This window comes from Heliangelus exortis, chromosome 9 (genome assembly GCF_036169615.1).
Source record: "Heliangelus exortis chromosome 9, bHelExo1.hap1, whole genome shotgun sequence".
NCBI classification, from domain to species: Eukaryota; Metazoa; Chordata; class Aves; order Apodiformes; family Trochilidae; genus Heliangelus; species Heliangelus exortis.
The window spans coordinates 17,392,787-17,419,391 of record NC_092430.1 but is presented as its reverse complement, the minus strand read 5'-3'; the positions used below and the strand labels follow the sequence as shown (position 1 = coordinate 17,419,391).

The following is a 26,605-nucleotide window of genomic DNA, read 5'->3' as shown; positions in this document are numbered from 1 at the left end:
AAAACTCTTGAGAGACCAGTACTTCAGGACAAGCCATCACCCTACAGAGCCTATCTCCTCACCACTCCCCATATGTGCTCTCTTTGCCCCTCCCCATTTCCCTCTCCACCACCCAATCTCCCTCTGGAAGGATTACAGGCTTCATGCACACCTCCCACTCACCCATGTTCAGTGTGACTGTGATGATGTTCAGGGACATGGTGGAGTCTGTGATGCTGCTGAAGGACGATGACTGCAACATAAGTGAAACACAACATGTCCTCCTGTGCCTCAACAACATGCCCAGCCCCAGCTCTCTCCACGTGTGCTCCCCGTGGCACCACAGCCACCACCCACAACTCCAGCCTCATGCTAGGAGCTTTGCAGAGCCAGAGGGCATCAGCCACTGTTCTTATGACCTCTCCACAGTTAGGACAAGGTTTGTAGTCCCAGCTCTTGAGACTACATTGTTTGGGAAGGGTTAATAGTACTTTATGCAGTCTCACCACTTGGATGCCACCCATCCCCTGCTGTGCCCACAGCAAACAGACAAAACCTTGCTCAGCTCAGGAGCACCAAGTGGGGAGTTCCACTAGGCAGCCCACCTGGCCCGGTATCACCCTCCCCAGGACACCCAGACCCCAGGTTACCCGCTCAATGCGTGGAGCCTTCTGTTTCCGCCGGCGTCGCTTGTGCCTCCTCATTAGACGGGAAGCACTGCTTTGCTCTGTTGAACTGCTAAACCTAGAGGTAAAAGTGAGAGTCAGCTCTTCTGCTACCAGGGTGGTGGCTCTGTCAGCAAGAAAGCTACAAAAATGACACAGGGAACAGAGAACTGCAGGGCAGAACATGTATGCAAGGGACAGACAACAGCAGAGGGGGCTGCTGGGTGAGACTTGAGACTGAGCTAGGTGTAAGCAAGGACTACGGAACTCAGGATTTTCTCCCATATCTCTGGGCTGGGAGGCAAGGGGAAGCTACTGCTCCTCTAGAACCTAAGTTCTCCTACCTGCTGGTGGAGTCATCTTCATCTGAGTCGAAGAAGCTGGTGGTCTCCAGCTCACTGCTCATAAGCGTGGAGGAGCTCTCGTACCCACCCAGGTCTCGACGGCGCTCTCCTTTGACTGTCCCATTTACCCTGGGTGCTACAAAAAACCAAGACTCAGTGTGCTTAAGACAAGTCACAGGGAAACCACCCCTTCCTCTCTGCAGGGCTCACTGCAACCTTCTCAGAATGACTCTGGCCATCTGACAATCCTATCTAGTGCCAGCCAGCTCTGAGTCCACTCTGTGATCAGATCCATCTTCTGTAGGATACCTCCGCTATCATTACAGGATGGGGAAGAGGCTGATGGGCCACTAGGAACAATGCTGCTAAACTCATGGAAGATTTGCAGCTGTTTCACCAGCAGTGCCAGGAGCAGCAAGGAGTGGCAAGGCTACACCACATTCTGCTTTTCTACTAAGGCTGGAAGCACTGCTGTTTCCTGGTCTTGATGCTTCTACAGGAGACATCTTTGTCCCCAGAGCTCTCAAAACCAAGCCCTGATCCAACACAGGTGTTAGCTCCTGCCTCCAATGTGAGACTACGACCACAGATGACCAAACAGCCCTTCTGAGCTGGGCATGTTCCACAGAGCAGACAGAGCTGCCCCATGTTTGGAGCTGGCACCCCTACCATGCCCCAGCCATGCTCTAAGAGCTCTTTTCATGTTACCAGCACTCACCATGCTCAGGCCCATCTTTCCGACGAGGTCGTTCCCTTTGAGATGACACCACTGAGTCTGTCTCTGTCTCATTGTCCAAGTTTTCCCGACTCCCTCCAGTGTTAGGGCTATGATGAGATAAAAGGAACAAAAATGTCAAACAGGGAACACTTAAAAAGGCTCTTGCTGCCTCTGTGCTGGTCAGTGCAAGCCTTTACTCATCAGCTTTCTCCTTGAGGGACAGGACCAGTGGTCGTGGTGCACATTTATAAGTGCAGGACAAAAGCCTGGGGGAGGCTGTGCCAGCTGTTTGCCAACTTCCCTGCATTATTTTCAGCATGTCCTTGCTTGCTGAATAATGCAGCTCCACTTCTAATCTGCTCACAGCTCCATCCTCCTCCCCTCTAGCTGGCTGTGATCCTTGCCAATTTGGGTAGGAGTGTCCCAGCCTCTGTCTGGATTTACAACAAAGTCACAGTGGGTCCCTCAGAAATCAGGATTGGTGTCCAGGTAACTTACTGGAAAGAGGGGGGCCTGGAGTCTCCAATTCCCCCCGTGCGCTCCATGGAGGGCGGCAGCTCTGTTTGGTTATCGGCACAGACTGAGCCAGCATCTGAATGGGAACCCTCTGCAGACACCAGCTGGAAGGATGAGAGACAAGGAATGAAATGGCTGAGGTGCTGAGAAAGCGTTTACAAGAGTGGCCAACTGAGCTCTCCAAAAGCCTGGCCCAGGATTTCATCTCCAACGGTGGACAACAGCAGATGCCCAGGAGTGTGTATGGAACAGGCCAAGCATGTAGCAACATTCCATCTCACTGTCTTCCCAGACTCTGGCTATTTGTGGCTCAGGAATTCCTGACCCAGCAGTGAAGTCAGGGTAGCTGACAGCCCTGCTTGGAGACTTTGACATCATCTGCACACCCACATTGAACAATTTTCACACTCAGGTAACTTTTAGCATGTCTTCTATCAAGAATTGGATTCCCCAGTTCTTCTCATATAGGAAGAGGCAGCTGGCAGTCTTTCCTTTCCTCAGTTTCATCAGCCCCCTACACCTTTGCCTCCAAGACAAGGGACCCAACAGGACTTTGACCTTCCCAGCCCATGGAAGCTGGGTTATAGACTCCAACATGCTCTTTTTCTGGCTTCCACATGTATTTTGCAAGCTCAGGTTGTGTGCAGCGAACTGGCTTGGGCACAACCTCCAGCCATCCTCTGGGAGGCTCAACACTTTCTGCAGCACAGAAATTCCAGAAAGGGTCAAATGCCAGGAACTCTTTATACCAGCCATGTGTCCAGGCACATCTATATCTGTGCCTCTGGCTCTAAGATAAAACACCAATTTCAAGGCTGTGGGAATGAGGCTGAGCCTCTCCTTGGAGGAACAGGCTCAGCAGTGGGATGAAACAGAGGACATCTCAAACTAGCTCAATGGAAAGTGGTTCCCCCAACACCAGCTCACCCTCCAGGTCTGAGCTCTCCTCACTGTCCAGCTGCAATGAGCAGGATTAATGCCAACAAAGCCAGTCATGAAAATAAAAAAACACCTTTCAAGAGAAATTGAGGAACCCCAAAGAGAGGTGACCGGGCTCAGAAAAAGGCCCCTCTTGGTGAGTCCCCAGGGACAGGCTAGTCAGTCAGTCATCTTTAAGGACCTTTCAATGTATTTTTCATTTTGCCCCATGCCAGTCCCCTGCATGGCATGGAGAAGCAGGGGGGTTGGCTCTCTCCCAGCCTCAGGGAGCGTCTGCAGGACCCAGTACCTTGATCTGCCCCAGACAAAACAGGATGTTGGTCAGCCTGGAGCCAGCTCATGGAGGCAAGGAGACCAGGAGAGGGGCCAGCATACCTGAACCACCTGCCAAGCCACCAGCCAGCACAGGAGAGCTGATGGAACAGACATGAAGGATGTCCCACTGTGGGTCACTGCAGAAGGATCATGAAATATGGGCTGGAAAGGAGCTGATAGCTGCTGCCCAAAACCTAAAGCCCCATGTAAATGCAGAAGCAGCTCTGCTGGTTGCTGGTGAGGGGACTACAGTTGCATGGAGGCAGAAGATGCCAGCCTAGGTGCTGGAGGCACATACAGCCTGTTTACACACATCTTGAGTGTTTCCCAGCATCACTGATGAAACACAGAGCTGCCCTGCCTACCTTTAAGAACTAGGGAAACCATGATAAAGAGGGAAGAATGGACCCCAAAGATCATAATTAGTCAAGAGAGAGGGAAGCATGGGGATCAGACACAGGTATGCAGCTGGAGCAAGGAAGACAGAGCAGCCCTGAAAAAGCCACAGTCAAGGCAGCAGACAGGGAAGAGAGCACCCTGAGGTGTCAAAAGCTGCAGAACATGTCCCACAAGCCCCAGGACAAGCCCAACAGCTCCTGCTCTCATAGCTGTTTAACCAGCTCTGGTCTCACACTGGGTTCAGCTTCCTTCCCTCCAGCAAGCCCTAGGCAAATGCCCAGCTCTGCTCCCAGCACCTTCCCAGGTGACAAGTCTTCCCAGGACACATCCCACTCCCTGAGGGCCACATCCCTGCTCTGGCAGCCACGGCCCAGGAGCACAGGAGTGAAGAGATGCTGCAAGTGGCCAGCACTGGCCTAGGGAAAAGTCATGTAATGCTCTATGCTTGAAGATCTCAAGGCAAAACCAGGCAAATAGATCTGGACAGAGGAACCAGCCAAAGGCAGATGTCAAACAGCAGTGAGAAGAGGGGGTGTTCCCAATCAGGGGGACTGATGCTGCCAGGGCTGGGATTTCCTCCAGAGAAGGTTTCGATAACCACCCTACACTTTTCCTACCTCTTGCACTGTCAGGAAATATTCATTTGGATCCAAGCTGCCATCTTTCCCTCTAGCTAAAATTACTAACAAGTTCCTAAAATAGCCTCATCCCAGCCGGTCTGGCAGAAGCAGCAAAGCAAGTGCTCCCTCCCCAGAGCCCTCAAACCACCCAGCAGAGAGAGAAAAAGAGATCATCAGCTATGCATAAAGGTCTCTGTCACTGCCATCAGCCTTTGCACACAAGAGCCAGTAGCAGTGCTAATTCCAAGCACAAGCTCCCTGCGAGAAGAGCAGCAGCATGTTGCACTGGTCACACCACATGGAGCTGCATAGGATCTGTGCCACTCACACTGAGCAACCAGAGAGCCCCTCAAAGGAGAGCCAGCAGCTGTGTGGATGTGTGGATCACAAGGAAAAGTTCCCCAGCTTAAAAAAAAGAGCAGTGGAGAGGGTTCAGAACCTCCAGAACTCCCCACAGAGCAGGTGAAAACAAAAGGCAGCTAGAAAGGGAGAGGTGGGAGATATCTCCAGGCAGATGCAGCAGCAGCGGGGACAGCAGCTGAGCTGGACAGGCTGTTTCCAAAGGACCTGCTAACCACTAGAGGGAGGACAGCCAGTGTCCGGCCAGCTCTTTGTCTGGGAGCCCAACACAACCACTCCTCCAAGTGTGGGACACAGGTAGCCCACCCTAGACCCTGCTCCTCCACCAGCATTCCAAAAATCACCCCTGCCCTCCATCCTGAAACTATCACTCCACCAGCTGAAGCCAAGCTCTTTGGTGCAGGATAGAAAAAAATAGTAGGACTGATGTAGCCTGATTTGCTGAGGATTTTCACTGCCTCTGGAAAAAAGCACTTGGGTCTTGGTTCTGCTCCTGGCACAGATCCACACACCCCCATCAGCACAAACTGCAGTTCAGCAAAAAGGAAAAGGGATGACAGGCTCTAGAGACTGAATACCCTCTCCCCCCACAAACAGAGGGTCCCCTCAAGGGCAGAGGGAGGCATGCGGGCAGGGGACAAAGCATGTGCATGGCACAGCACAGAGGGCAAAGCTTGTCCGGCAGCTGCCCAGGCAGTACCTTCAGTCTTCAGGGCAGTCAAATCCAGTCCACTTCACCAGCACTAAAGTCACTTAAGCTCTTTGAGCCAGTCACCGGAGCGGGACTTTCCTTGGAAAGCTGACCCTGCCATAGGGGCACACGGGTTACACTGCGGATGGGCTGGGACCACCACCTCTGCCAGGAATCAGCTACCACGAGCTCTCCACAGAGGCATCCCATGTCTTCCCCAGCATGGGGGAACCAGCACACAGCCCCCTCTCCAGCTGAGGGACTGGAGCGTGGTAATCCAGCTCATTGGCTTTTTCAGCAGTCAGCACACCTCATGTGAAGCCTCAGTGCCTCAGCACTATGTAACAAAATGGTGGCTTTCAGAGGGCAGAAACAGGCAGCGAGATACCGAACCAAGGGGTTTGCTTACCCATGACACCACCCGGCCGTTGAAGCAGGGAAGCTTGGCATTGTCATCCGAGATCTCTTCTTTCACCACCCTGCAGAGGGGAGAGGAGGCAGTCAGAGCTGGGTCCAGAACTCCAGAGGAAAAGGAGATTTTGGGTGTGTCTGCAACCAGCAACAGGCAGTGCAGGCTTGGGGATGGAGAAGGGAGAGGACTGGCAGCTCTCTCTTATGCCCACAGCCATGGCTGGCAGGCTGGAGGGAAGAAAACAAGGACAAAACAGGCTCTCCTATGTGCATATAGATGTTTCATCCTCTGATTCACGTTTAAATCAGAAAAAAAACCTGATACATATTTCCACTAGTTTACTTATTTCTAAAGAAATACATAATTTAAACCTCTTTATAATGATCTGAAAGAATCACAACCTAAGCCAGAGATTTCTGACAGATGAAACACATTAAATATGCTGCCTTCCAAATCTTACTGCTGTTTTTTAATTATACACATAATATTTCAACATCACTTCAAGTTTACAGTTGTGCCACTATGTCTTGTTCCTGCATTACACAAACAGCTACATTATTATCAGTGTTCATACTGGAGGGAGCACTGATAATATTTTCCCCAACAGTAAAAACATCAGTTTTCTTTAGAGAAAAAATATATTCTTCCTATTTTAAATATCACTAGGCACCTACATACTTTTTCCACAGTGAGTTTGCAATCAAAACAGCTTTTAAATTCACCAAATTCAATTAACAATATCTTTTGAGAAATCAAATTTAATGAAAAAATAGACTTAAGGAGTTCATTTCCCTTTCTGCTCAATGACAACATTCTAAGCACTTTTATTTAACACGACATCTTACAAGTAGTTTGTGACATTAATTTCCCCTTCCAAGCTGTATCTAAGGTAGCTTGACACATACTGTGCTTTAAAAATGATATTGTAACTAAATAGTGAATAAATAATGTTTGGGGGGAAAAGAATCCAACAGAAAAAGAACAAAGGAACAAATGTGAAGCCAAGGGAAATTATCTATTAAAAAGTAGGTTATAAGGAAGTAACAGGGTACATAGAGGTGGGATCCCACCAACTGCTCTGAAGGGTTCCCAAGCCAGTCCCAAACTCACGGAGAATTGAAGAGGATGCAAGCGTGGGCCGCAGAGCTGTGACCCATTGCCCCAGACTGCCACAGAGTCCAGGAACTACCATCGATTCGCAGCACACTCGGGCTCGGAGAAACAGGTACTCTGCTGGTGTGCCAACAGCTGCCCAAACCGTCACTGAAAACAGGACAGGAGAGCTCGCCAGCACTCACAAGGCATCAGCAAAAGGCAAATTAACAATGCTGGAAGACAAAAACCTGGGGAGCCGGCTTGCTCCACCCTGCCTGCCGTGCTGGTTGCTCCAGTGTCAAGTACACTCAGCATGGGGTAAAAGGCAGCACGTTACCATGTCTTTGCTGGCAGTTAGCATTCAGGATCCCTGCCCAAACTGGAGAGCCAGTATAGGTCTGGACAAATGCTACTCATCTTCAGACGAGGCACAGATGAAGAGGACTTGCTTTGAGCAGTCTAATCCACTCCCAGGATGTGAGTTAATTCCTCTTGCACAGATGGAGAAGCAGGAAAAAGCAGGAAAGGAGCAGTGAGGATGGATTAAACCCCTTAATGCTTCTTCAGAATACCCCATGCCAGCCCCTGCAGCACAGGATGAGTGTCAAACACAAGCAGTCTACCCCAGAACCCATCCCCTTCAGTGCCCAAATCAACCCCTTCCAACACAGGCAAGTTGTCTCCTCACTTCCAAGGGCGCACACACACACGCACCCTGGCCTGGCTGCACTAGCATCCATTCATACTGTCGCCAACAGGCTGGACTTCATCCAATTCCTAGAGAGTACTTCAGGCAGAGCCAATTTTCAGTGCTGCATGTTGCCTGCTCAGGGACACAGAGCCTTGCCTATGGGTGAAGAGATAGGGTGACATACTCACAGGGTCAAGGTGACCAACTACTATGCACAAATGAACTACTCCGGGGACAGAGGAAATCAACCACCAATTCCCCCTGCCCACACTCAGCTGCAATACCAGATGGAGAACAAGATCCCTCTATCCTGAGAGATGGTCCCTCACCACTCCTATTTCCCCACTGCTGCCCCAGACATCCCAAAGGTCAGCTCCACCCCAGAGCAGTTTTCTCCCTCCTTCCCCAGCCACTACATTATTTATCACTGTTTATCACCCGATGCCAGAGCACAATGGATCATATATTTAGACTCTAAAGAGCAAAAACTGATAGTGCTGGAGCCAGGCACATGCTGAGCAGGAATATCTGCACAGCCCTGCTCACATCTGTCACCCCCCAGCTCCATCCCAGCTATTCATGCCCTGCATTCCTCGCCAGCCTCAGCCGGGAGCTGTAGCCTTTCTCCCCCACCTCTCACCGCTCTCTTCAAGCCACACTTCTCACACAAACAAGACTGCAGGTTCCCGTCAAGAGCCACCAGCGCCGCGGCCTCTGGGGGAGCTGTGAGAGGTGCCACGTTTCTCCTCCACGGTTGCATTAGGGAGGCAGCCATGAGATGAAACCTTCCTGTGGATACGCTGGGAGGGAAAACCACCCCATGCGTATGGTAGGAAGACACTCCAGCTGATGGGGTTTGAGTCAGCGAGTCCCACAAGAGCATCTCTAGAAGGAAATCAGGCTCTCTCAGTTCTCTAAGAGCTTTTCTTTTTAGCAGGAGTCACCACAGACAAGGGAAAACATTTGCCCACGGCTTATTTCAAAGAGACTGCTTTGAGTCTACCGTCCATCAGGACAGCTCAGTTTCAGATTTTTCTGTGTTCATAGTCCTACTGGGGACTGGGCACAACACAGCAGAGAATGGTAATCAGGGAAATCCCTCTGCGGCAGCCCGAGCCTTGCCCAGGACCGCATGGGTTCAGCCCCCTTGGCACTGCTGCTCTGCACAGAGCACGGCCCATCAGAACCGGCACTCGCTGGCCCCGGTCCTGTCCCCAGGGCCGGCCGACGTGCTGCGGCCAAGCTGCATGCTCACTGCCTGGCCCGCGGGCCCAGCGCTCCCCGGCACTCATCTGCCTTGAATTTTCCAACAAAGAGACCTGCAGGAGGGAGGAAGGAGGAAGGGAGGGCTACAGGGGAGGCAGGCAGAGTGGGCGGATGATTCAACGCCGTCCCCAACCACACGGGGCCAAGCCGGGAAGAAGGGGAGGAGGGGACGAGGCTCTCTGGCTGCCGCAGGCTCCCGGCTGGGGTGTGCAGAGGGGGCTGCCAGGGCTGACACAAGCAGCACATCTGCTCCCTGCAGCTGGGGGAGGGGAAAGGAAGGGGCAGCCCCGACAGCAGGGAGGGAAAGCGAAGGAAACGCGGCTCCAGCCCTTGCTCCATCCCGATCTTCCCATCGGCTTCTTCGAAAGAGCCGGCAGACCCCCTCCCCATGGCCTGGGAAGATGCCACGCTCCCAGCTTGCCTCCCGGAGGGAACAGCCGGCAGCCTGGAACACGGATGCAGAAGGCAGGCGAGGGACAAGCAGGCAGACGCTGCCTTCTCCAGGGAGCCCCAGCCCAGCTCAGGAAATTAGAGGGTATTTTATATCACAGAGTCACGTCCTAGGAATGAAGGAAAAGCAGGGAACAAGAGAGTGTGCACAGGAGAGAAAGGAGTCCACAAACCCCAAACCTGGGAGACGGCTGTACCGTGTCCAAGACCCTGGGCTGTGCAGCTGCTGTGCTCCCGGCCTCCCCACTTCCCCACGGTGGCCTCCAGCCCGGGCGAGGCTGGGGAGACAAGGGAGTTTCCAGCTTCAGCCAGCTCTGCTCTCTCCTGAGCAGGACCTGCTAACCACAGCGGGGTCCCAGAAACAAACTCAGATGGAGTAATGCGAAGAAATACAAAAGGCGCTAACAAAGGCTGCAGCCGGATGATTTGAACCTTGGATGTGGATGCAGGATGGAGCTCAGCAGCGATTGCTGCTCATCTCTGGCAGTCCTGTTCCCTCATCTCCCCCATCTTGTCTATCTACAGGCTCACAATGAGGAGGATACTCAGAAAGAAGCATGCTGGGGCTGAGGCAGTCATCAGAAAAGCTGAATCTGGAGCTGGGTGGGTCAGTACCATGAAGGGAGGTGAGAGAAGGGGACCCCTCAAGCATGTTAGCTCGACAGCCACGATGAAAAGCAGTCTTATTAAAGGAGGTGCAAAGACTGAAAAAACAACTGAGCAGTGACAATTTCACACTAAAAAGATTAAAAGCTAGTAGAGCAGATGAAAAAAAGTAAGATCTTTTCCTTCATTTGGTTCAATCATTGAAAGACCTTCACACAATAACAACTTTTTTTCCAACATTGCAAAGCCTAAAAATTCAATGTTAATTATAAAAAAAAAAAAAAAAAAAAAAAGCCCCAAAGCGCACAGATTAGGTGGGTCACTCCTCTGACCTGAACAGCCCACAGAACCATGAAAAAAAGACCAAAACTAAACAAAAATAATCAAGAGACATTTCTAACCAATACCCCAAGCTTCAGGGATTTACACACAAGAAATGTGATCTTACTTTCAAGACTCTCAGTACACACCCCTTAGGGCAGGGATGTCTTGCCTCCAATAGATTGCATAGATTATTAAAGATGAATAGCAAAAGGAAGTACCTTCATGTTCTACTGTCCAAATGCGAGAATCCCCTAGCTCTAGAGGAAAATCCTACTCCTTTCTGCAAGACCACATGCTGGGGCCACAGGGACAATCTCTGCAGTCATTCCACCAGAAGATAGAACTGGACAGGGCAATTTTCAGACAGACTTGATCTTTTGGATGCAAAATATCTTGTTCATTAGACTAAGCATAAGTTTGTTAGACTAAGGCATAACACTTGTGCTTTCCATGGGGGTACAACCCCCCCAGAGGCTACAGGCCCAAGTAGAGAGTACACTCAGGTATCAGCAAGACCTTGGGCTTTGCAGGCAAACAGCACATGGTTAAACAGGACAGGAGGATTTGAGCTGCCTGTCTCCGTAATGCCAGGGCATTCTTGAGGGCTTCTTCACTTCTGTATTTTCACCTCCTGTGTGAGGAGGAGTACTTCATAGTGTATAAATTGCACAGTGAGCTGGGGTGACAAGCACTGTCCGAATGTAAATAGAAACCATCAGTGTCCTGGTTTCATTTCCCTCCTGAGCCTCCAGACAGGATATTCTCCACTGCTTCTCTACACTGTACTAGAGCATAAAAAGGGAAACAGATTTGTGGGTGGTTTAGCTCTGTCAGACCCTCTTCCCCAGACAGGTCCTCCCACCTGTCCCTGCATGCTGTGTTAATCAACATAAGCTCCCATGCAGCAGTGCCTTTACCTGGGGTATTTTTTTTCAGTATCAAGAAGCACAAACCAGCTGTCCTGCTAACACAACAACACAACTTTGCATTTAAGCAGGAAAGGGCTCCTCCGCTCTCCTAACACACCAGGGGAGCTTTACAAGGACTCTTCAGGGAGCAGGTCACCCCATTTTAAGTTACTACCCACTCTCCTCAGGAGCAAGGACATCATGCCCAGGGGCAGAAGCACAGGAATAGCCTCTTGTAATCTCTACAGCCTCCCTTAACTGTGCTCACCACTGCTGCCCCACAATCTCCCCATGCACCAGGTCACTCAGGCAGGGGCTGAACAGAGATCAAAGGTTGCAACTGCTTTCCCCAAGAGCCCCTCATCAGCGCATCTGCAATCCCTCCGCTGGACATACACCAGGACAACCACAACCCCTTTGTCCAGGAGATGCTTGGCTCCAGCTGGACCCTGTGCTCAGTCCTACAGGCACCACTGGGTGGGAGATGACAGAGGACAGGCCTCCTGCTCATCTAGTCCAAAGACTGGAAAAGGAATGGCATTTAGGAACGAGCCACCCAACCTCAAAGGCATGCCCAGGAGCAGCACTTATCAAAGCAAAGCTGCAGACTTTGATTTCTAAGTGAGCCCAAGTGCCCCAGCAGCCCCTCCCACCTTGATCTCCGGAGTGACCATCTGGCTGCAGCACTGCTCTGCAAACAAGCCCAACAGGCCTCTCCTCACCCAGGAGGAGGAAGCTGTTCAGGGACTGCAGCACCCACCTCCATAGTAATTAATCCACCCTGCCCCAGCAATGCTTCCAGCCCCCAGAAGGACATTTAGAGACATCATCAAAGGAATCATTCTCTAGGCCCTGGAAGGTTCAGTGACACTTTCAATCTCTTTGAATTGGAAATTGGAACAAACGGGGAACTCCCAACAGAAGCCCAGCCAAGATCTTTACCCTGGGAGCTCAGCTTCAGCTCCTCAACATCTCTAAGAGCTTGCAAGGCCTAACACAGGGACACAAGCGGAAGGACTCATGCCAAGAAAGAAAGATTTGAGGTTAAATGTCTGCAGAAACAACCTCCACGGAGCTGAGACATCCACAGACACAGCAGTGACCAACAGCTGTCCCTGTATTCAAGGTGGGTTAGGAAATAGGCACAAAGAAGTCTCTGATGAACAGACACGCACGAGACAGGGTAAAATCCTGATGCCGTTCCTGTGGGAAAAGCAAAGAAACCAGAGGAGGCTTGGTCTGCTGTCACACTTAGCTCCATCTGGGTATAGATGGTAGAAGAGGCAACAGCACAGAGAACAGAGAGAAAGAGGCTATGTAGAGAGAGAGAGAACAAGCATTCACCCCCCTACTACTGCAGGCAGCAAAACACAAACAGCACATCTTACCAAAAAGTTCACGGAAGAGGTGTCTGGGCCCCACAGGGAATTCCTTGTAATTCTCCACAAAAATCACCCACCCCCTCTTCAGACTGGTTAGAAGAGCAGCAGGCTCCCTTGTAATGCCTGGGGACTTCACTAAGGTTAAGAGGACAGCAAGGAGCTCTAAAGGGCTCCAAGAACTGCTGGGGGCCATTAGCACATACACAGGAAAGGGAGAGGGACACCAAAGTGCGGGAGGGCTCTGCAGGCACAGGGAGGTAGGACCAGGCCTTCCTTTTCTGGCCCTCAGCTGAGGGACGCCAACTCAGTCCTGCTTTTTCTTAACAGCAGGCAAGGCTCCTGCCAAGAAAGCGCTGCTGCTGTGGAATGTGCTGGGCCAGCAGTACAGCTCATTCCTGGAAAAGCATCAACTCAGCGGGAGAGCAAGGAGAGGAGAAGAGGGGGAAAACGGGAAGAGGGGGAGGGTGGGAAACACAGTCTGAAAGCTTTTACTTCCACACCTGGGGAAGCAGGGAGCTGCCACAGAGCCGCCTGCTCGCCAGCACCCCCTTGTCCCGGGCTGCCAGCACAGCAGCCCTGCCCAGGACCAGTCCCTGCTCCTGGAGGACCTTTGTGCTGGCCACCTCCAGAGCAGATCTGGAAAAACTCAACCAAGGCAGTTGTCTGTGGGAAGGAGGGGTGAGGTTTGCTTCCCTCATCATGTTAACAATTAATTTGTATTTAATGACAAATCTCCACCAAGAGATGACAAAGTAACCTCCACACGTGTCCTGCCCTCAAGACAATGACCAGCTCACATTACTCTCTCCTGGCACAAACAACTTTTCCAAGTCTCCCAAGAAAACCTGCCCAACCTCCTACCCAGTGGGAAGGGGTCTTGAAGGATAACAGACTCTAGACAACTGCACCAACTCTTCACAGCCAGCCGGGCTACCATCAGCAACATCTCTGCTGACTGGGTCTATAAGACATACAGAGAACCTCTATAAAACCAACAGGGAGTTAATAAAGCTCAAAACTAAGTTTCACAACAAAACATTTGCCAAATACAATGAGAAGGACTCACGCGAAGAAGAGCCTTTCAGAGCCACAACAGCTGCATGGTGACAAAGAAAGAACTTTGTCCCCAGTCCCAGGCTGTTGCAGCAAAAAAAAGTGCAGTGATACTCCATCCTTTCAGTTCTAAAATGCAAGAGACAGCAGACAGCATAAGGTGTTTGAATGCTCATAAGAACCACTCCTGACCACTGCTAGAACAGGAACGTGTTCTTTTTTTCCTCACCTTTGGGCCCAGAAAAAATTTTGGCACAACCTGAACTATTCACTTCACTCTCAGGAATCTGTCAGCAAGCCAGGAAGAACTCTGAGAAAACCAAAGGTTTAAACAATCAGCTCCTACATAGGTCTATTAGCAGACAAAACCAACCAGAAGTGGAGGAAAGCTAGCTCTTTCACCTCCTCTCCTACATTTGGTGGTGTAACTGCTAAAAGAAATTTCCAATACAGAGTGACAGTAGTCTTTTATATACTTCCTTGATTTCAGCTAATAGCAGTCATCTTCACCAAACTCCTTCCAAGGCACAGGGCCAAGCCCTTGAAGAACACAACAAGCCATCTCCTATCAAGCATCTTCTACCAGGCCAGCCAAGTTTGTCCTCCAGCAAGCAAGCAAATACCGTTCAACTGCTGGAAGAAGACAAGAAAGATGCTCCAGTCCTAATAAAACCAAGCATGTGCTGGTACAGCTCACTCAACTAGAGGTCCAGAAAGCAGATGAGAGCCATAACACAGGAGCCAATCAATTACTGTAAATTAAAGGGAAAAAAAAAAAAGCACCAGGGAAAATGTGAGCTGTCTCTACCATGCTGGTTCTGGTTTACTCTCAACAACAATACTTCTTTTTCCTTCCTTTATTAAAGCCCTGGTCCACAGGACTCTTCCTGACACCTGATGGTTGTTCCACTGGACAAAGCAATATCTAGGCAGCTGAGAGAACACTACCTGCCTTCAAAGGAGTGCCAGAGATTTACCAAAACAGGGTGCACGTGTTGGTCTTGATCTGGAAGGAAGGTACTTCCTGCAAGCTGCCAGGCTTTTCTGCTTCAGCATCCCAGCCAGAAGCAATGACTGACATTAGTCTGTAGTCTGCATGAGGTGCCATGTACAGAACTCAGTCCAGATCCTGCAGGGATTCACTTCAACAGCAGGGATTAGCAGGAGTTTCAATAAAAGGGTAAATTTTCCCACAATTTAGAAGAGAATGGTGCTTTGGATTACTAAAGCACTGTACCCCACATCTGCAGAGCCAAGTCCAACTCAGAGCTGATGCTTTTCTTTCACAGTGTGAACTCACAGGCCTGACCCTGTTGCATACCATTCAAAACATTCCCACCTGCCATCTCTGACAACTGCTCCAAAGGCTGCATAACAGTTAGTGACCTCCAGAAATCACCATCACACACAACATGAAATGATCCTCTTGGGGAGGGTCTCAAAACCACAGCTGCCAACTTCCAGTTCCTTCAAGGATGGAGAAGTGCAATGGAAGGCAGAACAACCTGACCACAGTCTGTAAATATCCCTGTGCTGCACTGGTCACCTAGACATTGACAATTCCCAATGGAAGCCCAGAAAGACTTGTCACACATTACTACTGCAGTAGAGCCATTTCCCATGTCTGTGGATCTGTTGATAAACCAGGTAACAAGACCCTGATTTCAGGCTTCCTAATTATCTGTGACGTCAACATCAAATTGCCACGAAGCATGTCTCCTTTAGTCACACGTAAAGTCACCACAAACACTTTGTGCAGCACCATGTGTTGATGGACCAGGAGCTCACTTTGTCCCTGTAGATAACAAGGCCAGACACAGTCTCCACACCTCACTACAGAGGAGAGCATGTGTGCCATGATGCTTCCTATTACCAGAGCACTGGTACCAAACTGCACCAAAGGCAATGTTGCTGCAGCAAACCCCCATGTTGTTTTGTGGATTGTTTTTTTTTGGGGGGGAGGGATTCAGAAGCACAGACTGTAGGAGTCAGACCCAGCTCAGACACATCAGACTTAATGTGCACATCATGCACAGATGTTACATACCTCTGCAGTAAGGCAAAGCTGCCCCAAGCAAACTCAGATAGAGGGTACCCTAAGCTGAAGCAGATGCTGCCACCCCAACACTCCACTGTTGCTTCCAGAATGTCTTGGCAGGGAATAATCTTCTGAGTTTTACCACAGTTTGACCCCAGCTGAAATGAAACATTTTCACTCTGGAAGGAAAATTCATCTCACAGGAGGCCCTTCAGGACCTCCAGTGTCCTTACCAGCTCTGGGTCTAAGAGAGTTGGGAGGTCTGCTGTAAGGGACTCAGCTGTGAAGCTAGGTCCATGAAAATCCACCCTCCTCAGAGCTACAAAAGCCAGTAAGAAAAAATTCAAATAAACACAGAGCAATAGCATGTCTTCCTCCATCAAGCCCACATATGGGCTTCCAGTATAGCAGAGGCTCAGATGGGGCCACAGGCAAGTCTCTCTGCAAATGGCACTAAAATACTGGTTGAGCGAGGCAGGGCTGTATAAACTGGGGCAGCTCGTTAGTCAAATGCAAACAGAGGCAAGGAGTTTGCATATCCATCACAGCTTCTGAAAAAAGCTTCAGTTTGAGAAGCTGCTGCACCCTGGGGCCAACCCTATCAGCCACCAGCACAGCAGCAGCCTTCTCCCTGCCCCACTGATCACATCAAGTTTGTCCACAAAGCCAGGTTTGTCACCACACTTCTGACACTGCTCTGGTTGCCAGCAACAGCAGCACAGCACGGTGCAGTGCAGTGCACAAGGGACGAACTATCCGCTTGCAGATGGCAAGACACAGAAGGACCATGAGTCTCAAGCAGGTCAGAACAGGAGAGAGCAATGCTGAGGGAGAAGTTGAAGCACAGCAAGTGGACAGGCTTGTATGCAAGCACCAGCTTCCCCACTATGATAAACCATGCAGAGCCAGAGCTCTCAAAACACAGACCCCCTCTGGCAGACCCTCAGTGTCCTCAGAACCAGCATGTACATGGAGCATGGTAGCAGGAGCTACCAGCCATCAGAAAACGGAAAAACCCAGAGCCTCTGTTATCCAGACCCTGAAATCCCAGCCTATCACAGAGACAGCTGCCAGCGATCAGAGCGGCCACGTAGCAAATAAATTCCTCTCCAAACCCCAGGGGCAGGTCAAAAACCAGCAGAGGAAAGACCTTCCCACACAGTAGCCAGTGCCAGCTCTCCCAGAAACAGATCTCTGCTCCAAGTCATGCAAGGAAGCCTCCCCTCCTTCAGCCAGGACAAGAGGGACAGACTCCACTGCAGCAATTCAGTCACTGCTCACTGAATCTTCTTTTCCACCATTTCTTGCAAGATAGGAAATTTTAACTAACAAGAACACAGACAGATGCCCCAGGGAGGGTGTAACAAACACAAAGGACTTAGTGAAGAGGGTTACCCAAATGCTGCTTCTGCTACCTTCAATAGCTTGCTGTGGCTGTAAAAACAATGCCTCTGGCATGTCTCCTTTAATAAGTAACTGATACAACCACCACAACAGTCCCAACCCTCCACTGCAGTACAGGATTACATGGCACAGGAAGGTCAGCACCAGGCTGCCAAAGGCTGCCATCTCTGCCTGCCAAAGCCTCCAGAGAATACCAGACCATTCCTGGACAGGCTTCAACATTAGCACTAGAGCAGCAGCAACACAGAGGTGGGAACAAGTGAAACCAAGATCTTCAGAGTAGGGACTCAGGAAGACACTAAAACCTCAGCTCTGCAAGCTAACACAGTACTTGGAGACAGTGATATTCACAGCCCAAGAGCTCACATAGTCTCCTAAGGCCACCATGGCATTACATAGATAAGAACACGGACAAAGCAAAGTCACAGAGATTAGACTAATTCCCAGATTTGTACCTTCATTCAATGCCTTCCAAAAGGCCTTCACAAAAGGCTTTGGTCAAAAAATTTCCAAGAGCAGCCACCATCAGGATTAAGTTTTATTTAACTTGCCAGCTGCTGCCTAACAAGCCAGCACCACCAGGACAAACAGTAACACAGCCACGTGGTGCCACATCCCCCTTATGGAAAACCACCATCCATCCAGCACAGGTCAGAAGGTCAGGCTCTGAATAACAAACAAGGGATGGAGAGAGGAGGAAATGAATAGGAAGAACCAAAAACACACAGGCCTGAGTGCTGCCTCATCAGACGTGCAGAACGGTGCAACAACGTGAAGGTAACATCCTGTAGACACAGCCTCTGCAATGTTCTGCAAGCCCAGCTCTCCTATGAGGGCTTTTACACTGATCAAATATCCTAAACCACAACACTGTTACATCTAGTTGGATGCAGTCGAGGATGGAGTAGAAGCACTTCATTACAGCAGCTACCCTCACGCAGACAAGCACAAAGCTTCCCACTGCTTCAAGTACCATAAGCTCAAAAAGAACTTGAGGAATTTTAACTATGCTCCCTACACCTCTGTATATACATCTTTCAAGATGGAGGAACTGATGCCCACCCTGATACAGGACCAAAGCCAAACACATCTGTGCAGCAGAAAAGCTCTGTGGGAAAACATTTTCTTTGCTTATACTCCCAAGTGCTCTTCTTCCCTGGCCATCCCCAAATGTGTGGTGGTGGGTAACTACCTTCCACTTTTCAAAGTTCAGACCCTGACATCTCTGCCTGCTGACAGACCAGATGGGGAAATCACAAGTGAAGGAGGCCAGGAGTATGCTGGAGAAGAGGGACTTAATGAAGGCTCCGGGCACATGGGCCTTGGGCTCATGAACCATCTGTCTCCATCCTTTCAAGACAGCACCTTCCTTCTCAGAATCCTCTCTATACTGCCCCCCCATCCTGCTCTCACTGTAGCTGCATAGGAAGAAACATTTCTCTTTATACCCCCACTCAGAAGATCCAGTATACACTCTGTGAGTAAGCCAAGGTCTGGGATTTGGGAACAGCCAAATTCCAGATTAAACTCAGAAGTCGTATTTCAACAGGTATCAGAAGACTGAGCAATGGGGCCACAAGTACCATCCCATAACAACAAACAATGCACAGGTCACCACCCAGATTATGGTGGTTTATGAGCCATTTTTAATGGTGTTTGGCCTTGACCTCAGAGACTGAACCATGTCAGAGCACAGCTGCACCACACACAATCAAGATGCACAGATCTACTTCATGGCAATTTCTGGGATATTGATGGAGGTTTTTGCTCTGCACAGGAATCTGGGGGACCAGAGTTCTCCAGGTGATTTCAAAACAAAGAAGTGCATCAAAACAGCTGCATTCTCGTGGATGGGCAAAGTTTTCTTGACTCATCTTTCTTTCTTTCTTTCAGAGATGACAAGAGAGGCTTAAAATTAAGAAACATTCTCATCAAAAACGTAATTGAAAACAATACCTCTGCAAGAAAAATGCTGGCTTCAACATAACACCATATTTTTGGAGAAAATACATTCAGTCAAAAAAAATTCTGACCAGCTCTAACTGCAAACAAGTTCAATAGCTGTTGTAAAGTTTCATTGTTTGCATAGTACAGACAAGGCCTTAGGGAAATTGGTCTGCAGCCCGATTTGGCTAACTTGGCTTTCTGAATGCCACCCCTGGGCAAAGAAACCAGGCTATGACTGCCATCCAATGTGGCCTTCGGATCACAGCTCCAACCACAACAGACAAAGCTGGACACCTACAGAGTCAGTAACAGCTGGGTCCCAGCAGCAGAACACACACTGCTGGGCACAGACAATACAACCCAGGGAAGGAGCAAATATCATCAACTAACCCTCCTTTCCATCTGCACTCCCACCTTGGCACTGCTGCAGCCCCTCACCACCACTGCCACAAACAACACTTGGAAACAGCCTCCAGCAGCAGCTACAGCCAGGATCAGCTCCAGTGTAGATGGGCCACCCCCCAGCATGGGCAGTGTTACAGGAACTTCCCACCACAAGCACAGACAGTGGTTAGCAGCTCTCTGCCAAATCCTCAGCAGCACAGGAGACAGAGGCACAGGCTGCAGTATGCAAAGTGCCCAAAAAATAACCTCCATGGACCCTAGCTAACTGTGGCAGCACATCTCACATGAGCAGGCAGGGAGCCACACATCCTCTGGAGTGGGGAGCACAAGAGATGGGGTGCTATGGCATGCATTGGGTGCTATGGATGGGGTGCTAATGCATGCATGGGAGTTGCATGCATTTTTGGAGGCCCTCTTCCAAACCTCTCCCCGTAAGAAATCCACGCTGACATGGAAGTACTCTTCACCAGGGTTACAGGACAGACAATTGTCTTTTGCAGACAGCAGAGTTTCCAATTCAAAATTTGAAAAACAAATTTACAAAAATCAAACTAAACAACTCCCCCAACCCAGGCTACAAAGAGCTGGCAGGAAAGGCAGGGGAACCATGCCAGCGGCTCACCACTGCTTAGGGACTGACACTACTTATTAAGTTTAGGATCCCTTCTCCAGCTCCAAACACTTCCAGCCAGAAGGACAGTCACTGCTGGCAACAATTTCAAAAGGACCTTGCAATAAAAATAAATCACTCGGCCTTTCAGTGAGCGTCAATGCATTTCCCCATGCACATGTGCAGGAGATGAGGTCGCCAAATACCAGCGGCATCTGACCTCTGCTCTGGGAATCCCAGCAGCACCCGCTTTGTTCTGCCTCCAGAGTGCTGCCCTAATCACTGCCTTGTACCCAGTGTTGGAGAGCAGGTGATAATTAAGCAAGTCTGGATTAGATACTGGGCTAGTGATTAGCAAGATACCAATTTTCACTTGACAGTAGAGACATAGGAATCACTCAGCACAGCTCTGAAGTTAAAAGTGAGACCTGCAAGAGAGAGAAACCAGCAACGGTGGAAGGAGTGGCACCACTGTTCTTCGAATCACTGCTGTCCTCCTGGCCATGCAGAACAAGTAGGTGAGATGGGGAGGGATGCTCCCCTTGCAGGGAGAAGAGAGCCTTTCTGCTCTCCAGCCTGGAACCAGAGAGGCAGCAGAGTGAAGTAGGGATTAAGCAAAACGCTTTCTCCACATGCAGAAGAAATTCAAACTTTTCAGGCACTCCATAATTTATGGAAAGATGAGATAGAACTTCAGGCCAGGTACTAAAAAACTACCTGGATGCATGAATTGCACTCATTTATCTGAAACTGCTTTGAAAAGTTTAAATTAAACTTTAGCATGCCCCTGTGGGAACACTTTTTAATTGACAGAAGCAGGAAGCAACATTAACAAGCAAAAAATTAGTCAAAAGAAACCACATTTCAATGGATACAAGAATATTCTGAGTTGTACCAGCCACCTGGACAGATTAAAAGTCAAACCTGTAGCTCACTTGAGGCCAACATGCATGCAATCTAGCTGGTGAGAAGATCCATGCTGCGCAAAACAGGTACATTTCTTACGTTGGACTCGGGCAGAAGGCAATACTTGACACATCATGTGATGCCCACATCCCAAACTATGAACTCTCACAGACCATCAGCATGGTCCCTCCCTGCCCAATTCACCGTACTGTTCTTGCAGCACTCCTACAGAACACAGAGCTCTGCCATGCTAAGACCTACATTAATATTTGCCTCAGAAGGTCACCGTGACAAGTAAACAAGACAAGGCACAGGGGCAGTGTTAGAATTTCCATTTTACAGATTAGGAATCAAATAAAAAAAAAAAAAAGAGAGAGAGAATAATAAAAGTTTCTTCAAAACCCCACAAAAAACCTGCAGGTGGCTTGATGGAGAATACGGCTCTCTCAAGCAGTCATAGCACTGAAGACCTAAGGCTCTTCCCTGCTGATGAGCACACAAATCTTACCTGTAAAATGCTGATCAGAGTGTCAAGCTGTAGAAAAAAAAAATCCATTCCTTCTCTAACAAGGGCAAGGTTAGCAGACTTAGGGTAGTTCCACACTTCACAGAAAGGTACATTCACACAAAGTATCCCAGGTCCAAGAAGAGTGTGAGTGTCTGCTTAACTCCTCCACATGTCTCCAGTTCTGCAATCAGCAATACCCAAAGCCAACAAGGGCACAACTATCTGCACCCTGTGTCACTGCTCCACACCACTGGGCTCAGGCTGGGCTCTTTGTGGCTGTAACCCATGCTGGGTAGTCTGGGCAAAGAAACCCTGCAGCCTTTTTGCTGCTCACAGCTCCTCTCCCCAGGACTGGATGCATGAACTCTCATTTCTCCTTCCTACGTAGAGGTGACACCATGCTGGGGTCTTCTTAATTCAAGGCTGAGCGGAATTAGCTCCTAGCATAGCCCAGCAACTCCAAAGCCACCCAGGGGAGCCTCAGTTCATATTTCCAAGGAGATGTAAACAGTGAAGCTGTTCCATCACCGCCCTGATTCTCAGGGCAAACAAATATTAACAAGATAAACAAAAGAAGGAAAAATCCCACACACCAAGACTGCGGCTGTAATACTGCCTACGGGATGGAGTGAGTTGAAGGGAATGCCAGGCTGGAGATCCACAGCCTGAAAAGAGGACGAAAGGGGAGAAACATATTCACTCTGGGGAACAGAGATGAAACGCTGGACTACATCTTGCTCCAGCTTATCCTGGAAGGCGAGATGCCTCCATTCCCAGTAAGAAATGAGAGAAGAATTTAATCTTCTGCTACAAGGATCCTGCAAAAGGTCCAGTCACTGATGAAAAGCATGAGCCATCAGATCTGCAGGTCTTCTCCTTGTTGATCAGCTGCATAAAAGCCACCCCCTGATAACAGCCTGTCTCTTTCACAAAGGGGTTTTACCCTGGACTGCCCAACTGACAAAAACCAGCCTAGAAACTCAGCACAAGCCGGGCCATCCCCCAAGGTGGGCAGAGGGCATCTTGAGGTAAGGGGCTGAGAGGAATAACACGTGTGAGAGTGCCATTCCTTGGCACACAGCTTCTGTGTGCAGACATCATTAATGTCCTCCTGGTTTTCATGAACTGCCTTTGCATTTACAGTCAAGCAGCTGAGGTGCTTCCTGCCCTTCCATCCCTGTCTCTCTCTGCAGACTGATGGCTTGCTCTGTCCTTGACACCAATTACCAGCGATCACAAGTATTTCAGTTAGACTCAATGATCTTAGAGGTCTTTTCCAACCTAAATGGTTCTACAATTCTATGCTTCTATTTCAAGTGCTGCCTGAGGCTCCAGGACTTCTCAGAGATAAGGCTGCAGCTGGACTGCTCTGGCTTCTCCTCCTCATGCTCCAGCCAACCACCAGCATCTTCTTCAGCTCTCTGGACAGGAGCAAATGCAGATTTCCTGATGGGGCATCCCTGGTGGCACCGCAGAAGGCTTTGTCCCCTCTGTTCAACATGAGGCCTCATCACATGCTGCTCCAATTGCACAACTCATCATGTAGGACTTTGTCAAGGAGCAAGCTTCCCATACGCAGCCTCCAAGTCCTCTCAGCTGCAATTTCGAGAGAGGTTCACTCTTCACAGAAGCAGCTCAACTGGTCCCAACAAAAATCTCATCCCATGCATTTCTGATGCAACTAAACTAGCTGTGTCTTCCTGATTTTCCCCTCTCCCTGCTAGCTTGATAAAGCTATAATGCTTTATCATTCAGTTTTATTAATCTACCATCTGCCTCCTCTTGTGGAGCCTTAAAGAAACAGAAGAGGATGAAAAGGCACAGCACAGAACTTTGCTGCCACCAGACCCCTCTTCCCAATGCGAGACACTGCTATTTATTACTAAACTTTGTTTATAGTTACACAGACACTCTCACACCCACATGGCAATGTATCATTCAAGACAAGTTTGAATTCACTTCAAGAACAACGTTTTCAAAGGATCCCAAAGCATTTGTTTACAAACAGCATGCATGGAGAATTTGCTTCTTCCACCAATGAACATGGTCCCCTCCGAGACAGGGAGAGGCAGCTGTTTCATAGCACCCAACACTGCTCAGCAGCTGAGGGACAGGAAACAATCCACAGACAACTGATAATGCTGATGAAATTTATGGAAAATGAGGGCTGGAAGCTTCTATATGTCTGGAGAGAACGGGAAGGTTTCTGAGCACTCGAGCTTTGCACAGGGTCATGGAGGAATTTAGGGAGGGAAAGCATTCCAGACTGTGGTCAAAGGAGTGACTCCAAATTTCAAGTCTCATCTGAAAGCTGGCACCTCCCAAGCTAACGGGAACCTGGGCACTGGGATAATCTGGCTGCAGAGGGGAGAGCATCCCCTGCTGAGGCAGCCGCATGGATCTCCATCCAAGCCCTGAACAGGCCCAGCCCTGTTCAACGTAGGGTACGAGCCAAGATCACAGCCCAGGGAGGTATTCAGCACAATAAGAATACACGAGGAAGACTATAAAACTGAAAGCTTTTTACAGTCCCAGCCTCCATATACAAGACCTACTGTAAACACGAAATCTTCAGGGCAGGGGGAAAAAACAGAGGAAGGAGGATCATGCAACTTGTTCAAATACCAAAGGGCTAGGAATGGTAAAGGGTCACATGCTGTGGAGGCCAAGAGAAGCTAAGTTCCCAGAATGGAATCAGAGGTTCTCAAAAAGGTTAAAGGAAAGTCAGACACAGGAAGTCTCTGGAAAAGACAGAGTAGGGACAAAGAGTCTTACAGAATTACCTTCACAGCGTACTTGCTCCCCAGAACAGTCACCAACTTTGTGAAGGTAAGAGACAACAGGGGCTACCCAGCAGACAGTACAACTGTCCAAACAAGGGACAGAATATATCTCCTGACCTCCAACCACACATGATTGAAAGAAACTAAGTGTATCGCAAAAAAAGTGATGAAAATACTGGCACTGGAAAAGAGCTGCCCTGCAGCAGGTGGGATGCAAGGCAGAGCTGCACACCTCTTCTATACATGTCCATGCAAGAGGTAGAGCATGGGACATCTTACACTGAGGACGAGACAGGTACAGAAGGTCTTATATACACCTCTTGCTGAGAGATGGGCAGCACATCTTCTCCATGGAGGCAGGGGAGAAAGATGGTCCCCTTTGCCCATTCTTCCCAGAGATGAGATGCGGAGGATAAAGCTGCCAAAATGGATGGCCTTCCCCAAAATGGATGGTAGGAGCACAAAACTGTCCCCAAATCCAGCCCTACAAAGGGGTGATTGAGGAGGCAGTGCCTCTTGGTGTAGGAACAATGGGCACCCTCCCCAGGCAGGCAAAGTGGGAGATGCCCTTCAAATGGGGAATGACAATACCAAGGGGACCTGTGGGGGAATGTCACCCCTACTGCATGCTGCCAAGGTGGGCTCGTACTGGAAGATATGGTCTCAGGCAAGGTGATGCCCAAACATTGTGAGCAAAGGGAGGTGGTGATCCTCAGATAGGACAATGGTCACCTCCAAGCGGTGACACCCTGGAATACAGAGTATTCCACCACCTTCTCCACAGAGGAGCTCGCAGGGGGCTGCTTCCCCCAGAGTTAATGGGGCGAAAAGGAGACGGGAGACTGTCCCCAGAGGTTTCACACAGGGACCACCAGCCCCAGAGAAGGTGCATGAGGGGGTATCACCACCAACACCCCCCAGGTGAGGTAACTGGGGGTGCACGCGAGGGGTCCCCCCTAGACAGAGCACAAGGGGGGGACTCCAACCCCGCCCCCCTCCAAGTTATGGCAATGGGGGTGGAGGGAGGATGTGGGTCCCCCTCCCCAGAGAGAGCACGAGTGGGGACACCAGCTCCAGAGGGCACCACCCCAGCCCTGCTGCACGGGGGGGACCCTTACCCGGGCGTAGGGGAGGGCAACCCCAGCCCTCCACAGTGTGCGGGTTGGGGGTCCCCAGCCGGGCCCACGCCCCCCCGGGCTCCGCAGGGAGGCCCAGGGGAACACCCCCCTCCGGCGGTCGGCGGGGCCGGGCCCGGGTCCGCGCTCACCCAAAGTCGTCGTCCATGGACTTGAAGTAGAACTTGTAGTTGGGTCGATTGAGGAGGCCCTTGAAGTCGCCGAGGGTGACGCGCTCGGCTGGGATCGGCAGCTTCACCAGGTACGGTGTCTCCTGCTCGTCCAGGTGGTAAATGATCTTCGTCTCGGCCGCCGCCATGGCGCCCCTGCCCGGCCGCCAGGCCTCCGCCTCGCCGCCTCCGCCCCCGGCCCGGCGCGGCCCGCGACCCCCGGCCGCCGCCTCGGCCCCGGTCCCAGCCCCAGCCCTGGCCCCTGCACGGCCCGGACCCCGCCTGCGTCTCGGCCCGGCCCGGCTGCGGCCTCCGCACGCCCGGTCCCCCCGCGCCCCTTGTTCTCCGGGTCCCAGCGCCGCCCGGCTCCAGAGCGCAAGCTCGGGCTTCAGCGGCTCCTCCCCTGCCCGCCCGCCCGCCTGCCGCCCCGGCCCCGCCGGAACCGGAACCGGCACCCCGCAGGGACCGCGCTGTCGAGCTGAGAGATAGCCCGGGCCGGATCCCCAGCCGGCAGAGTAGGACGGGCCCGCAGCGGAACCCGTACCCCGAGATGGTCTGGGACTGGACCGGGACCGGAGCTCAGAACGTCCAGTACGTCCTCGGCCCGCAATCTCGATCTCGCACTGATGTGAGCCCCCCAGCTGGAACTGACCCTCCCCGATTCCCTGACCCCCACACCCAAAATCTTGGAAACAATGAAAAAATCTTCCAATCTTGGAAGATTTGTCGTTTCCTCATGCTTGGAACTCTGTGGTAAAAGCCAACAAACCTGGGAAGAAGAATCCAGGTCATGAATGGAAAATTTTGGTTTAAGCTACTTCTTATTGTGTCACCCCTGGCAGAGCTAATCTTAAAGCCCCAGAAGCTGGGCCCACATGAAACAATTCCAGTTCTTCCCATCAGTGGCAGGGCCACTCTCTTGCCCACCTCCCAGCAGTTGTGGCTGCACCCTGGACCCTGTATTGCACAGGTTAGATAGATTTGTT

General features: G+C 50.5%; 1 protein-coding gene across 6 annotated transcripts in view; it reads right to left on the bottom strand.

Moving 5' to 3' along the window:
- Positions 1–26,052, bottom strand: part of DVL3 (dishevelled segment polarity protein 3) — a 32,484-nt gene extending 6,432 nt beyond the window's left edge. For 3 of the 6 annotated variants that reach the window (XM_071752491.1, XM_071752494.1, XM_071752493.1), the window contains exons 1-7: positions 25,602–26,052; positions 5,956–6,025; positions 2,205–2,326; positions 1,707–1,813; positions 989–1,124; positions 630–723; positions 163–232 (exon numbers count right to left, since the gene is read on the bottom strand). In XM_071752491.1, coding sequence (XP_071608592.1) covers positions 163–232; positions 630–723; positions 989–1,124; positions 1,707–1,813; positions 2,205–2,326; positions 5,956–6,025; positions 25,602–25,768 — 766 coding nt within the window. In that variant the 5' untranslated portion in view covers positions 25,769–26,052. Of the gene's footprint in view, positions 1–162; positions 233–629; positions 724–988; positions 1,125–1,706; positions 1,814–2,204; positions 2,327–5,555; positions 5,661–5,955; positions 6,026–7,068; positions 9,033–25,601 lie in introns of those variants that run through there. The other 3 variants (XM_071752492.1, XM_071752495.1, XM_071752496.1) reach the window with 3 other exon arrangements.
- Positions 26,053–26,605: the final 553 nt, after the last annotated feature.